This window comes from Microplitis mediator, chromosome 8 (genome assembly GCF_029852145.1).
Source record: "Microplitis mediator isolate UGA2020A chromosome 8, iyMicMedi2.1, whole genome shotgun sequence".
Taxonomy (NCBI): Eukaryota; Metazoa; Arthropoda; class Insecta; order Hymenoptera; family Braconidae; genus Microplitis; species Microplitis mediator.
The window spans coordinates 10,963,500-10,980,922 of record NC_079976.1 but is presented as its reverse complement, the minus strand read 5'-3'; the positions used below and the strand labels follow the sequence as shown (position 1 = coordinate 10,980,922).

Below are 17,423 nucleotides of genomic sequence, written 5' to 3'. Positions count from 1 at the left end.
GAGATGAGACGAAAGCATAAAGTGTACAAGAAGAGGTGCGTGCAACTCGGTAGACCTTTTTGAGATACTCTTGTAAGTATTGAGAGAGAATCTGCGGTTTCATTAACTTACACTTTTCGAGCCTTCGTGACGTTGACGAGGATCCTGTAATTTGCCGTTTCTTTTTGCTATATCTTCTGGGAGGTCCCTAACTAATAATTTTTGAGAAACTTTTAAAACTAACAATATTATTTTTTTAACTCTACATCTCTATTACGCGATTTTTTTATCCATTTTTTAGGCTTATTTGGTAATTTTTAATAATTATTTACGATTAAATTGACTGTAGTGAGGTTAAGTGTCACTTCGAATTCTTAAAATTAATTTTCGTTTAAAATATTCAATAAATCTTTTGAAACAATTTATTTTTAAAATCTTTTAAAGTGAATTTAAAAACTTATTTATTAATTTTCGCAATTTAATTATTAATGATCCAAAAAAAAAAAAATTTTAATTCAACTGTTAGAAGACTCAAATTTAGTTAATTACCACTTCGCGTTTTTCATAATTTTTTTAAAATTGAATATTATATAAAACTTATTAAAAAAAAATTTCTAAAATTTTTTACAGTTAAAGAAAAAATATATTTCTTAATTTTCTTTATAAAATTAATAATTATCGAAATTAAAATTAAAAATTAACTTTTTGAATAATAACGTTACATAAATTGTTACTTGAAATTTCTAAAAGTGATTTCTTGCTAAAAAATTAAAAAAAAAACGTATCAAAAACGTTTTTCTCAAATCCACTAAAGTAAATTGAAAGATTTATTTATTTTTTTTCATTTAATTATTAAATAATTACCCAAACTAAAATTAAGAACAAATTGTTTGAATATAGTGATTTTACATGAATTTTTATTTGAAAATTTTCAAAGTAATTTATAGCTCAAATATTAAAGAAAAATTTTCTCAATAATGTTAAAGTGAATTTAAAGATTTATGTATAAATTTTTTTAATATAATTATTAATCATTGAAGAAATTTTTTTGTTTTTTTAAATTTTGTATCAAAAAGTAACGTTAGTTAATATTCATTACAGAGAACCACTGTTAAATAATTGACACTATTATAAGAATGTGAGAAAGGGGAGCGATCTTTCACGCCCAGCTATTATCATGTCTGACTTTTCTTTGACTTATTACTTATTGTCCCGTAATAAATCTCCCTCTCCTCTCAATAATAATAATAATTTGCTCCACAATTCAATTTTTTGATGACCACCCACAAAATCAATGGAAAATTATTGAACTTTCTAAAAATAAAAAAAAATAAAAAATAAATAAATTGAATCCTGGACTCCTGAGTAACATAAGCTTTTGCTAAACGGCTTTTAAGGCCTCCTTGGTAATTCTTCTCTTACTTGCACTCAATTTCATTAAAGTTAAATAAACACATGCATATAAAAAAATTTTTGGTACTCGTGGAATAGTCAATAAATAATTAAAAATAATAAAAATTTGTTACGGAGTATTTCCGAGTTTAAAGTTAAGCCAAATGATATTTCTTAGCGGGGTTTCTACTCGGGTTCTGAAACGCATAATTTATTGCTGCCAGCTAAACAAATATCCAGTAAAAGTTCTGTTCTTTAGTTCTTATTCTCAAGTCGGCTCTTCTCTATTTCATTCGTTTTCACTATTCTAATTCGCTACATATAGAAAGTGTAGAGTGTAAAATTTCAAGTTTTAAGTGTGAGTAAGGACAGTAAATTATGTAAAATTTCCCACAGTTTATGGTTCTTAAAGCTGGTCCACGTAAAATAATAATTTATCTACAAAAGAAATCATTTAAATTTACATGAAAAAATATTAGGAGCAAAATAGTTTTTTTTTTATAATAAGAAAAAAAAAAAATAATTTTAATATTGACTTATTCAAATTAAGTCGCGGAAAGAAAATAAATAGAAGGCAGGTCCTAGGCTAGGTCTTAATGAACTCATCAGAGAATTTTATGACGAGGACCGTAACGGATTTTGTGTATAATGAAGATGTAATCTTGTATTTTAAATGTCTTATTTATTTTTATTTTTATTTAGGGAAGAGATTTTTTTTTTGTTATTCATAAAAGTGTAATGGAGCGAGTGAAATATGATGAAGACCCGTCGTACATTTGGACATGACTGGGCAGTATTATGTTGGACCATAAATATTAAGTTAATTTGATAATTGTCAGCCTGGAGGTTGTCGGGGCCTTGGGGAAGGTCTGGAATCGGTCAATTTGTCCAAATGGGCTTCCATTGGTCTCGAAATTTTTAACTATTTAGTTTTTTTTTTTTTTTTTTCATTTGAGGTTTTTAAGTAACGATGGTAATTAGAATTGGCGGGTTCTTTTCGGAGAATATTTATTGTTACTGATTTACGTAGTAATTTAAAAAAAAACATTTTATTAGATTTACTTAGAATTTTTGTTTTTCAATTTATCGAATTTTAATTAAAAAGAAAAAAATATTGATAATAAATTTAAAATCGATACATCGAAGTTTAAATCGATATATCGATCGGAATCTCATGTTATGAAATTAGATTTTGATATTTAAATTCAAAAATCAATATATCGATTTACGAATGATTGATTGTAGAGAGTCGATTTATCGATTCAAAATTCAATAAATTGAAGTTAAATAATTAATAAATTTATTTTTAAAATCAATAATTCGAATTTCAAATCGATTAATCGAATTGATTAAATCGATAATTAATAAATCAATTTATCGATTTTTCTATTAGAGTACTATAGTACTTATTTGCTTATAGACTCCAAATTAAGAATGTCGCATTAAAATCAATATCTCGATTTAAAGTCTCATGTGTAAATTTATCGATTTAAAATTTAATGTATTAATTTTTAAAACAATATCTCTAGTCAAAAGTTAAAAATCGATACATCGTGATTTAAATCAATATTTTAATCAAAATTCCATTTTTCAATTTATAGTTCAATTTATCCATTCAAAATTTGATATCTCTAGCCATAAATTTTTAATCAATGTATCAAATCTTGAATCGATATATCTCGATATAAATCGATTTATTAGAATTTTAATCGATAAATCATGATTTGAATCAGCTATCAGTTAAACTTAATTTTTCAAATATTTAAATCTGAATTTTTTTTTTTTTTTTTCAAAATTAGAAAAAATTGATTTTTTTCTATTCTAAAAAAAAATTAAAATAATATTAACAAAAAAATAAAGGAAATAATTTTCAATTTACCAGTATACAAGTTATTAAAAAACCACCAAATGTTAAACACTTAATGGTCAATTTAATTAAATCCTCATATGTGTACTATCTATTAGCGTATAACTAAAATCCAAGAGCTCAGTAATCTCCCACAAACTTCACTCGTTCACCTGCCTTCAATTCTATTCTTTCTCAGTATCACTCTTACTCCCTCATACTAGCCCTAATACTCACACTCCACCACTTTCATCACCATCTTTATCTTCATCTCTATCTCTATTGCTATTTAAACTCCATTCTCACGACTTTTACTTTATTTCATTTCCATACTACTTTACTTTTATTTTATAAGTAAAAAAAGTAAGACCGAACGATAGTACTTGTAATTAAATTTTGTCTTTTATTTCAGTTATTTAAAAAAAAAAAACTCAAGAAAGTTCATTTTGTTAAACTTTACTCCGGAAAAAGAAAAACTTTTTTCAAATTTAAACTCTCTTACATCTCATTTATTTTTACTTTATCCTTCCAAACAATTACACAATCGATTAGCCGGATTCTCGGATTCGCATTCAAATTTTTAATTTAAACTTATAATTATTTATTATTATTATTATTGTTATTATTATTATTGTTATTATTATTATTATCATTATTATTATTCAAATAAAAGGGTTTATCTAGGTTATAGAAATCTGCACACTTGAAACTGTTTTGGTGGATTAAACTCTAAAACGCAACTTTGAAGATTTGTTCATGTGTGTATGGCTTTGATCTAACGCTTTAACTTCACCGGGTATTAATGTGGCTGATGCTTTTCAAATACTCTCACACTAATTGGAAAATGTTTAAGCTAAGTTGCACACGCATATACTACAATAAATAATATACATCTTTATATCTATAGAGTAGAAGTACCGTTTGTGGCCACTTTGCGCTCAGTTTTGGCCACTTAGAAATTTTAAATAAAAATCATTTGTAAAATTCGCAATGACACATGTAATTTTAAATGCTTCCAAAAATTCTTTTATTTCGCTATTATAGTGGAATTTTTTTGAAATACTTTTTAATTAATTAAAATAAAGTATTAAATGTCCAAAAATGGAGCAGTGGCCACAAATGGTACTTCTACCCAATACTACACTTTATTCTCATCATCAATACAGAACTTAAGATCCCGCGAACTGTTTTTACAACAAATCAGAGGTAATATCGCTGACAATAAATTTGTTAATATTATATTCATTTATTCACTTGTTACAGATAAAATTAATTTATTTACTACATATTTTTTTTTTTTTAATTAAACTTCTTTTTTAATCGAGTATGAGCTTTCTAGGTTTTATATAATATGATAAGAAAATTCTACTTGTTTTATAAAAATATTATCGCCTACTACATATATTTATTTAAATACTTTAGATTTATATTTCAGTGCTCTGATTAATTTCAGAAATTGTTAAAAATTTCATATCTATTAAATAATTTATACACTAGAAAGTGGGGGCAAAATGGATGAAAACAAAAGTTTAATGTTTTTTATTCCATACGAAAATTTAAATATAGGGCAATATGGGTCGCGAAAAAGTTAAAAAGTTTTTGAATTAAAAAAAAAGAAGCTTCTTTTTTTCATCAGAGATATAATTAATTCAGACCAAAAAGTTTGTATTAAAAATCCATATAAATTTCATTAATTTTTTAAAATCATTATTTCATTAAATTTTATTAACACAAGATTTATTTTTCATTATTAATTTTTGAAATTAAAATTTAATTACTTGAGTAAAACAAATTCTCTTCAAATCGACCATATTGTCCCAGTTTATATATTTAAAAAAAATCCTGGTAGCTCATTTTGCTCCAACACTTCCTTATTTCTATTAATTTTTTCTTTTTAAACGAAAATTCTGCGCTGGAATGCGCGATTGTAAAAAATTTATATACTTAAATAAATTGATTGAATTTTTTTTCATTTCTATCGCTTTAGCCATTAGACCCAGAAAAAAAAAATACAAAAAAAAGTAAATAAATTTTTTTGATTAATTACAATAAATATTCAATACAACTACAGTTAAAAAATACTTAATTCATATTTTTGTATTATATATTCGTTATTAAAAATATATATAAATATTTAAACAACTAATAAAACAAACTTAAAATTTAAAAGGTTTAAAACAGATCTGAGGGCATCAACAAATATTTTAAATGCTAATAGACTTAGACTAACATTTAAAAAAAAAATGAATTAATATTTTCATTAGTAAAAGACAAATGAAGGTCAAAAGCGATGACTGATGACTATACTGAGTGTTTATAATGTTATTGGTCTAAATATCTATGACAATTCCTAAGCAAAAAGAGCTGTCATGCTAAACTTAACCCCTACAAGTTAATAGGACAATCCGTTTATACGTATTACAATTATAAATGTGACAGTGGGTCATGTTACTTTCAGTGTCTCATTGAATATAATGTTGTTACACAGGAAAGTTCAAGATTGCCGTGTACTGCAACTATTAAGACACCCTCACTCTTTACCTCTTTCTCCGTTCTCCATGTTCCCTTTCTTCTACGTTCTCTACTCCCCCCCCCACCTACCCTTTCCCCTTGCCAATAACTCACGCCTACATAATTAATTACCCACGTGCACATTATCTCATAACACATGATTCGTGTGAAAATTTTTCATTCAATCATGTTTTATTTTGTTTCATTTCATTTATAAAATATAACTCATTCATATTTTACATATATGCATACATACATATATATATTAAGAGTCGTGCTGCTGGAAATGTTTTGAGACCACACACGTTTTAATTTATCTAATCAAAAATTATCAACATCTTTATTCTCTTTATTCACATCTATTGTATTTCTAAATAAATTTGTGCCTACAGTTGACAGAAGCTAAGATTTGATATATGTATATATATATATATTTTTTTTTATTTATACATTATATAGTTCTCTGATTGCATAATAAAAGTTTAAGGCGAGTGTAGAACTCGAGAAAACAAATTTATTTTGAGTTTAAAATTAATTCTTTGAATAAATAAACATGTTTAATTTATACCAAAAATAAAGTATGATGATATTTTTATCGGAAATTTACTAATTAATTAATTTATTTTTTTGTGACTTTATGTAGTTACTTGTAATCAATTTTATATTTTTTTTTATGAATTTAATAATTTTATTTAAAAGTGATCTACTTGATGATTTTTATAATAAATTATTTATATAATTAATTGGTTATATTTATAAATAATAAGCTACTAAGGGGAATAGTTAGTTAGCCTTTGTCTCGTCAAAGAGCAGTCGTGGGTTTGCATCCACCTTGGAGTCTTTTAAATAAAAATTAAGTAAACATAATCAAACATTGTGTTTTCTTTATTTTGTTATCATATTTTCTAAAACTTATACCGACCCTTTGTTTTCATATATGAAACTATAGTTTTAGACGATCGCCACATAATTCATTGCAATCAGTTCATTAGCTTAAATAATATTATCAACAAAAATTTTGAGAAATCACTGTTTCTGACATTTTTTTCCGAATGTTTCGTATTTTAATGCTTCGTTTTGATTTAAAGCTCATGTTACTCTCCATCTTGATCATTTCTATTGATTTCTGTCCAAAAACATTGAATTTATTATGCATAATTGAGAGCAAAACTTTGAAAAACGATCCTCATTGATTATTTTCCATTTCTCGAATTCTCGGAGATTACTACGAAATCCAACTTTTTTCGAGCTCGAACATGTATTGCCAATAATGTTTTTGATCTCTTCGAGCTCGAAAACAGCCAACAATTTCGGTGCTGGCCCGCAGGGTGAACCGATTACCACATTTTTTTACACAGTAGATTTTTTGTCAATAAATAATACGAAATGAAACACATGAATTATTTTAAATGTAAATAAATGAAATTTTTATCTATATACCTTATCTTTATGTAATGCTCAAAGGCTTAGAAGCAAAAAGAAAGAATTGATAATAAAACAAATATTTAATATCGAGGGTTTGACAAGTGCCCTAGGCACGATAATTGATAATTTCATAATTATAAAATGCATCGGATCCTATTATACCCAAGGCATTTTTTTTCTTAACAGAATCTATTTGCATAGAAAATTTATAAAACTTACACAAATAATTTTTTAAGAATAAATTAGAGATACTAAAAATCTGCATTATTCACTTTTGTGAATTGCATCGAAATTTTATAACAATAATAATAATAATAATAATAATAATAATTAATAATTAAAACAAAATATATGATAGATTGACATAACTCGATAGATTCAATAAACAAAAAAAAGTTACGGTGAATATAAAAACAGGTCATTAACAAAAGTTTATTCCATCATCATTTAAAAATGGAGTTGGAACTGTTACTAGACGCAATAATTAATTCATTTATTTTTTAAAAATTATACTAGATTAAGAAAGTTACTAGTTTTACTATTTTTGTAGAAATTATTTAAATCTTTAAATTGAAAAATAAATAAAATAGAAATACAAACGTCCATTATTTTAAAAAATAGATTTCCCAAGTCACTTTCTTAACTCACCCATTAATATATCCCTCCTAAATACTTAAAACTTAAAAATAATAATTCACTTCTGTTAAAATTTATAATCGCGAACTATATAAATTTTAAAGAACATTTTATTGAAGTATTCCTTTTTATAGAGTATAATTAAAATAAATGTTCTCGAGGGTGAAAGGGAGAGATTATACTAGAAAATACCAGTAATTTTTATTATTATTATTATTATTATTATTATTATTATTATTATTATTATTATTATTATTATTATTATTATTATTATGCAGTACATCTTGCTTGTTCGAGGAAAGGGTAACAATAAGGGGATGTTTCTGTACCGACTTGAGTTGACTAGTGGAATTGATATATAGTCACATGTGTGTGTGTGTGTGTGTGCGTGTGGGTGCGAGTGTCGAGCGAGTGTGTCGGTGGGTCGATCGGTATCTGGGTCGCGGGTTTTGGCAACTACTGGCACCCTCCTCGGCTTCACCAACCCGTTACCGACCTCCCACCCTTATATACATCTGCAACCCTCCTGAGTTCCTCATTTCCTCCCTCCTTCCCTCCCTTACACGCTCACTCACTCACTCACTTATTCTCTCATACAAAGCGAATGAATATACGAATGACGAATTTATACGAATGAATACGGGTATACTATTATATATAGTGAATATACTCCCTCGCTCACTCATCTGCTCGCTTACTTTTACTTGCGTTTAGCTGCACATACGGTTATACGCAAACTAATATATATATATTTTTTTTCGCAGTACTCTATGCGGCCTGCGGAAATTCCTTGACGCGGAAAACGTTATATATTTTACCTCGAGGGTAAAAAAATTTTTTAACATCGTTATTTCAATGTCAATTATTTCTGTATTATTTTAACTCCATTATATATTAATATATGTAATCTTTGTGTAAATTATATTTATATTTATTTATTAATGTCAAGTCCAGATCTGAATTAAAAAAAAAATTTTTTTTTTTAAACAAATTTAAATTACGAATAAACTTTTCCAGAAATGAGAAAAATGTTTTCATACCATCTAGTAGGAAATTCGATTACGTATAAAAAATATGACAATTATTTTTTTAGTAAACTTCATAGTTTATTCAGAATTTACAATGAAAAAAAAAAAAAAAAAAAAAAAAAAAATCTAGGCATCGGTTAGCCCCGCGGACCAGCCCCAAGACTTTCCGCTGTTTTCGAGCTCGAAAATACTCTTACATGTATTTGTTTTTTTATGAACTTTTCAAGCTCAAACAAGTTACGTTTTATGTTAAAGTTTGAAAATATATGAATCGGATATCTTTAATAAACAATCGTTTTTTAAATTTTTAATCCCAATTATGTTCAATAAAATAAATGTATTCATGCATAAATCAATGTAAGTGATCAAAATTAAGATTTAAATGTTTTGACTCAGATTGGAGCGTTAATATTTAAAATATCGGAAAAACAAATTAAAAAAGGTGTTTCTCAAATTTTTTTGCTGACAATATGATTTGAACTAAAGATCAAGTTACATTTCTTTATAAGGTGATCGAAAGAGACCATAAAGACGAAAATTTTTCATGATTATGAACACTACATTTTAGTACATTATATGATGATTTATCCGGGAAAAGTGGATAATATAAAATTTTTTAATTTATTAAATATAATAAATCACTAATCAACTGATTTTGACGTTCAATGTGACAATCCAGATGTAGGAATTGATCAGATGATGTCACTTCAAAGATAATTCAAAAAACCCTTTTTTACCATTTCTTTCTCGAACGATATCTCTCGAGCGAATTAACCTATTGAGATGGTTGAGGCAGCAATTGACGTATTTTATCGAGTTTTAGATCTGATTCGATTTTTAAATCGATCGATCGAGCCGTTTTTTGAAAACTTCCAAAAAACTACAAAAAAAAAATTTTTTTTTAGTATTTCTTCTATATCATAGAGTCTATTAAATCGATTGATCTGAAATTTCAAGAAAAGTTGACGGCCAACAAACTCTTTCGATTGCTGCAAGAACCATCTCAGTCAGTTAATTCATTAAAAAAATATGGAGTGTACACACACACACACTCGGACATAATTCTGAAATAGTCAGAATAGCTTCATAGGACCTCAAAACGTCGACATCTGATGAAAACTCGGTTTTTGAAAATCGGGGTGAAAACAATAACTTTCCGAATTTTTGAAAATTTGCAATTTTCTCAGCGAGAAGTTAAGAAAAAAAAAAAAAGATAAATAATTTCTATTTTCTTATTGTATTTAGATAAAAGACCTAGTATTCGATCACTCCATGTATTTGTATATCTATATTTTGTAAAATTTAGTAAATATAGCTATACAAATACATGAGTGATCGGGTAGTAGTTCCCTGATCGGGTACTGGGTGTCTTTTACCTTACAATTAAACTGTAGCTACACTTTTAGAATTATGAAAAATATGTACTCTCTATCACGGAAAAAACGAATTTTGTCCTGATAACAAAAGACGGAATAACGAAAAATTTTGTTATAATGACAAACATGATTAGCTTACGGTAACAAATTAATTTGTTATAGTAACAAATGAATTTGTGTCGTAATTAAAAAGTCAATTTGTTATGAGAACACATGTTGTTTATTATAATAATATCGTCGTATTCTAAAGCAAGCATTTGCTACCGTAAGTAATCTTAGCTTATGATTACAAAATTTTTTGTTAATGCTACAAATTCATTCTGTTACTTTAACAAATCAGTTTTTTTATTGGAACACAACAGTTTTGTTACAGCTACAAACCATTGCTTGGCCCAACGAAGAATTTGCTAGCATTACAAAAACATTTTAATCCCAACGAATGCTACGTTATCCGTATATTAAGGCAGAATTTTGCCACCGTAAGTTATCTTATCTTGTGGTCACAAAAAAATTTTTTCCGTGTAAACATGAATCAGTGAAAATAAGTGAATATTCACTAATTCCAAGTGCAAACCGAACCACTAATTTCATAAAGTGGTTCGGTTGGCACAGAATTAGTGAATATCCACTTATTCATGTTTAGAGAGATACTAATACAATTTTATTAGAAATTAAATTTACTAGAAAAAAGTACTGATTTAATTTTTACGTAAAAGTGATAGTTGAAGAGGAATTTTATAAAAAGTTATTTACCGTGTTGACAATTGCATTATTTGACAATCAAAGTCAAAAATATATATTATTATTATTATTATTATTATTATTATTATTATTATGCAGTATAATTTTCTGACGTAGGCGTATTACATGTACTTACATGCTCTCTTCCTCTTTGACCCTATCTTTATTTTTCTTTATAAAAATTTTTATATTACATGCAATACCTTTGTAGTCTTACGCTGAGAATAATGCGAGACGTGTTTGTCAGTGAACGACCGTCTATCTGGTTTACGACTCATGTCTTGCAGCTTTGAAATATCCATTTGTTTATTTTTCTAACGTGTAAACATAAACATTTCATTTTAAATTTCATTTCGAATTCAAACAAAAAAAAGTAATAATAATAACAATAATAAAAATAATTTATTTCGAAAATGTCACCGGTGATGTAAAGTGGAAAAATTCATTTTGGCTTGAGTTTTTATTTTCACTTTTATTTATTTTTTTTTTTTTTTATCTTCTTTCTGCACTTCAGAGTCAGTCAATCATCGTCGACGACTGTCCGGTGATCGTTCATCTTGATGTACATACAGGAAAAAAAATATTAAAAGAGTAATGTTTAAAACGTAACTCTGTGTCTCGGAAATGGATTCGGAGTGAATATGAATTTTATTTCAATTTGGATTCAATTCGTCTCTCGGAATTCTGGGGTTTTAAAAAAAATAACTCTGCATACGGAGTAAAGAGAGAGTTTTTTTCAGCGGAGTGATTTCGGAGTAATGCGGATTTTATATTGATCCAATCCGGAGTTTCAATGTGAAAATAAACTCCCGTTCGGAGTGAATTTCACTGCGAGGCGATTTAATAAATAAATAATGATCCGCTCCGCATTCACTCCGGATTTAATCCGAAAATTTGTACAGTGTAAATATAGCAATCATTTGAATACTTATTATGTGCATTAGGATTATATTTAACAGTTTTATAAAATTGTTGAAAAAATAATTGAGTCAATTAATTGGTAATTTAAGATTTTAAAGTTTTCATACATTCGAACATTGGAATAGACTAATAGTGAATGGAAAAATTTTAAATAAAATTGAATTTATTGGCAATGTTTAAGTTTATAAATTCATATATGAAAATTAATTAATATTAAAAAAAAATATACCGAGCCCATAATCCACTCAATAACAATTAAATTTATTATTTATTTATTAATCTATACTAATATATGAAATAATTCTACTTTTTTCTTTTGAAAATCACTAAATATAGATGGTGGCATGTCTAAATAATACAGTCATAATATCACACGACAAATATATTACCTAAAAAAATATCGCATGCCAAAATATCATACAATTAATTATCACACGTCTAATTATTACTTGCTCAAATATCACGATGTTTTAATATCATATGAAAAAATAATATATTCATTACCCTAAAATATACTATGCACATATCACATGAAAAATAATCATGGAACATTTATATTTAAATATAGAACGACATTATTTAATTTTTTCATTGTAAATGTATAAATAATTTTTTTTACGCATGATATTGACAATACGCTGTGAAATTCAGACGCATGATATTCTGATAGATAATTACTGAACGAAGTTATATTTCCTTAGTAATATTTTTAACTTCCCGCTAAAAAAATTTAAAATTAAAAAAAAAAAGGGAAGTTATTGGTTTTGGTCCAATTTTCTAAAACCGAGTTTTCAACAGACGTTTTGAGATCCTGGAAAGCTATTCTGACTATTTCCAAGATGATGTCCGAGTTTATGTATGTTTGTATGTTAACTATTTGTTTCTCATATAGTACCAATTACTATCGCCGATAGTAATACCCGCTCGGCATAAGTGTCAGAAAGACATCTTATTGATATCTGAAAAATTATGTCATCTTTCTGATATCAAAAAGATATCTTTTTGAACATTCATGCCGAGTGGGTAGTGACCGTCTCGATATTAATATTTCTTATGTCTAAAAAATTTTTTAATTTTGCCATCTAAGATAGTAATGATTATCATCACGGATAAGAATAGTTACCATCTAAATAAGAATGCTTACCATCTTCGATAGTAATAGTTAACATAAAAGCATGACAATGATTATCATATCACATACAGATGGTAATCATTCCCTATTACAAGATGGTGATAGTTAGCATTTTTTTTTCAGCGTGTAAATATTCTGTAACTTTTGAACAAATTCACCGATATGGCTTTTTGAGATGGCGATTGCGACTCAATAATTCCAACAATTTCAGAGAAATTGAGCATAATCGGTACAATACATTCGGTAATATTCCAAAAATATACCATCAAAATCGGTTCATTTGTTCAAAAAAAAATGTTGTCGAAAGAATTGCGTAAAAATTTTTTTTTCTATAATAAAATCCAAATCGTTGAACTAATTAATGATGTTATTTAACCGTCAGTAGCTAAAAAACTGCGTCGAATTTTAAAATCGGTTCTTTATTTCCAAAGATGTTTCTGATATAAAATGAAAAAAAACAACGATTTATTTCATTATTTTTTTGTTATTGTTTATTACTTGAACTCTTGCAATAGAAGGTGTGACATTACTATTTTCGAAGAGCCCAAAAATGTATTAACAATAGTATATTTTAAAGCTCAAAAAGTTTGAAAATAGCGGGAAATTTTAGGGCTGGTCCGCAGGGTCAGGCGGTTTTCAGATTTTGTTTTTCATGTGATATTATGACTATGATTTTCAGTCGTGACACCTTATACATTAAGCTCATAGATTTAACTTCCAATCAATTTGTAACGTAATTTATAACTTTATAGAATAATTGTTTATTTAAATTTGATACTTTTAAGACATATCTAAAACTAAATTTATTTATTTTTTATTATATTTCTTCTTAATATTTTCTCAATCACTGATGCGCAGTTGAACTAATTAAAACACTTGATATTATCATAAAAAATTAAAATCTCTGATTATTAAAATATCATCGTTTTATTTCGAATAAATTGTTATTTACATTATTGATTTCTTAAATTAATTATATAAAATATTCAATTAAATCGACATATAAGTAAGAATAAAGTTATTATTTACTGTAATATTTAATTTATTTTTTACATAAAAATTTATTTATTTAATGCCCATCAAAGTAACTATTTAAATAATTTTTCTCATTGAACTTAATTAGTATTTTTTAAAAATTAAGCCAATTAATTTATTTATGATACTACAGCCAAGTTTATAAATTAATTGATTATTTGTTTTTTTTTTTTTTCTAATTAAAAAATTTATTAAGGACACTTTAAGGACCAAGTGTATTTTAACCTCAAGTATGCACACTATAAAAAAAGCGGTGTTAAAATGAGTTCACTTTAATGTAGTGGTGCTACTCAACGGTGTTATCCATCCGGTGTTAAAACGGTGTACGTAAGGAGTAAATTAACTCCGATCAAAGTATGAGAGTGTGAGTATAAGTGTTTTAAGATCTACAAAGAAAAAAAAGAAAAATAATAATATTCTGTTAGAATTACGAAATTATCGTTAATTGAGATATCCCGAGTCGAAAAATAATTCCGGATTTTGGCCTCATTTAGGTTTCATTCGGCAGTTTTTGTTGGATAAGTCTCAATTAAGCCTCAACAGCTTACCTAATTGGTTAAGTCTCATTTCGCCCTCAACGTGAATATCATTATATTAGGACGAAATCCATTCAAAATTGGGACTTAATAAAAGCCATTTTATTATTTATGTAGAATAAGCAATGTTACTTTTATTGAACTGAACAAATTGCATAAATTTTTTATCACTCATCATATCAAATATTTAGGAACAATATAATCATTATTTTTATTATAATTGATGTTTTTTATAAGGGAATAACTGATTTAAAGATGATTAATTAATCATTGGTAATTTTATTTTATTTTTTTCGCTGATTTATTTTGCCAAGATACTTTTGAATCTGTTTCCCATATTTTATACAATAACATTAGCATGTCATTGTAGACAAATATTCTTTGAATTTTTCTATTAATTGGCAAAGCTGTCGTATCATTAATTTTTGACACAATAAAATTTTTTTTTGTTGTATTTGAAATACAATTCGACTTCTAATACTTCAAAGATAAAACTTTTTTTTAAACACCGCTTACATCAGGAAAAATTCTAACACCGCTAGCAGTGTTATTCTAACGCCGTTTTCGGTGCTAAATTTAACACCGAAATAATGTGGATTTACGGTTTTTTTTATAGTGTAATTGTTATTTATTTTTAAATATTAAGGATTGAGGTAGTGGGTAAAGGATGTACATAGTATATATTCCACGGTCGATATCTAAGCACTTGGAGCGCTACTATCTGAGTTGCAACAAGACAGTATGAGTAAGAGTAAATGTATAACAGAATAGAATATGTATCAGAGTTAGAGGGTACTATCAGCTGCTTATCTATCATGTCCTCGTCTCGGTTGTTTTCGAACAATAACCACGCGTCCAGTGTAAACTAAATCGCCGTGACAGCTCAAGTAATTTGGCATAAATCCTCCCAAAATCTTACAAATTTTCATATATTTCCAAAAAGACAAAACGCACCAACCAAAAAAAATTTTTTTTCAAATTAAAAATACTCACGTAATATTTATGATGCAGTGACATCCTTTAAACAAATTTTAAAAAATAAGTCACTTAATTTAATTCACAAGTTATTATTATTCATGTCATTTCTTGTTTTTTTTAATTCTGATTAATTTATTTTTAATCAGTCTATTTATATTATTGTCGTTTAGTATTGGTGTTTCATTTAGATGATAATTATGTAAATAAATGTATAATGAGCATACAGAGGTAAATATATTTTTTATTAGATTTTAGAATTTTCTTAGATGTTCAGAATCCGTGACCGATTAACATTCCTATTAAGATAGAGAAATCTGTGTAAGGATACTTGACAATAAGAGCATTTATACATATGTACATGTATGTGTTTATTATATATATAGATATATATATATATAGGTCTCCATGCCAGATAACAGCCGGTTTCTATTGTCCTTCTGGATATCAAGGCCCACACTATTGTTTATATATATGTACATATATATATGTAATGAAACAAGTTTGGCAGTGACTGCACATTTAAGACACTGCAAGTGACAGAATTGTGATCATTTTTCATTTCATAAAGAAAAATGTTTTTTTTAATTTTTCTATTATATTTAAACTCCAAATAAAAATACTTTTTAAACTATTGAGGTAAGGTTAAAAGTTATCATACCTCTTTCATAAAAATTCAATTCATTAAGAAAAAAATTGTTTATATTAAAGTAAAAAAAAAAAATGATTAACGAGCTTAGAGATAATTTATATCGTTTAAATTAAAATTCTAGCGAAACTATTAATTATACGTTAAAAGTAATTAAGATCTTTTTTGTAGGAAATAAAATTTTCTAGAAAAATGATTATGACTTATTTTTATGTAAACTCAATATTTTTTCAGTTACGGTAATTTGTGAATTTAAAATAATTTCAGGTTGTAATTTGCATACACAATTTAAAAAACCGCTAATTGAATTGGCAATTTAAAATTATGGGAAATATAATAACAGCTCAGAGCTGATAAATATATTATATTATATATATTCTGGTCTATTGTCTCGGATACACAAAAATAATAACAATAACCACGAATGCATTGACGAGTAAATAGCGTGGCCTCTCACAATTTACAATTTATAACCGCGTTTCGCACATTAATATCATTATTATTGAATCATTACTCAAATGACTTATTATTATTACAATCCAGTCACTTGAAATATTTCCAACGAAAATTTAAACTTTTCAAAAAAACTAAAAATTACTAACAAAAATCCTGTCAATTTTTTTTCTTTTTTTATTTCTCATTTATTGTAATTGCAATTGAAAATAACAAAATTTAATTAAAAAATGTAAAACTTAAATATTTCAACATCAATAATTTTGAATATTTCACTCCAAACAATTTTTCATTTTTCAAAAAAATTACTTTTAAGGAACAAAAAAAAATTAATTGAGGTGAAAGGGGTGCAAATAGTGGGTGGGTAGTGGGTGGTAGTGATATGTGATGTAAATAATTTAATGTATGTGATGGTAACGTAAAAAAAAAGGTGAATGCGATAATTCGCGGGACGTTGGGTCCCGATCGGCTAGACCCCACGTTTAATCGCGGGCAACTGAAACTACCCCCATTTTATTTTATCATCACAGTAGTTGTCGTATTGGAGGAGATGGTAGTGGTGGTCGGTACTCTCTGGATGCTCCGTACCCGGTGGTTGCCAGTGCGCGACACCCTGCGCAAAACTACCCTCGCTGCTTCAGTATAGACTATTCTATAGTTATATCTAGCAATACCCCTCTCTTGAATGTATATATAAATATATATAAAGGCCTCAACTCAACTCGACTCGGGAATTGCAAGTCCTGGTAACTCATTACGCTTTTAATTTTAGTATTTAAATCTCGATA

General features: G+C 26.8%; 2 protein-coding genes across 3 annotated transcripts in view; one reads left to right on the top strand and one right to left on the bottom strand.

Moving 5' to 3' along the window:
• The window catches only part of LOC130672968 (facilitated trehalose transporter Tret1-like), a 37,273-nt gene extending 21,055 nt beyond the window's left edge, over positions 1 to 16,218 (bottom strand). The window contains exon 1 of the mRNA XM_057477786.1: positions 15,552 to 16,218. Coding sequence (XP_057333769.1) covers positions 15,552 to 15,575 — 24 coding nt within the window. The 5' untranslated portion in view covers positions 15,576 to 16,218. The remainder of the gene's footprint in view (positions 1 to 15,551) is intronic.
• The window catches only part of LOC130672969 (mediator of RNA polymerase II transcription subunit 20), a 49,383-nt gene that overhangs the window by 24,003 nt on the left and 7,957 nt on the right, over positions 1 to 17,423 (top strand). The window lies entirely within an intron of this gene.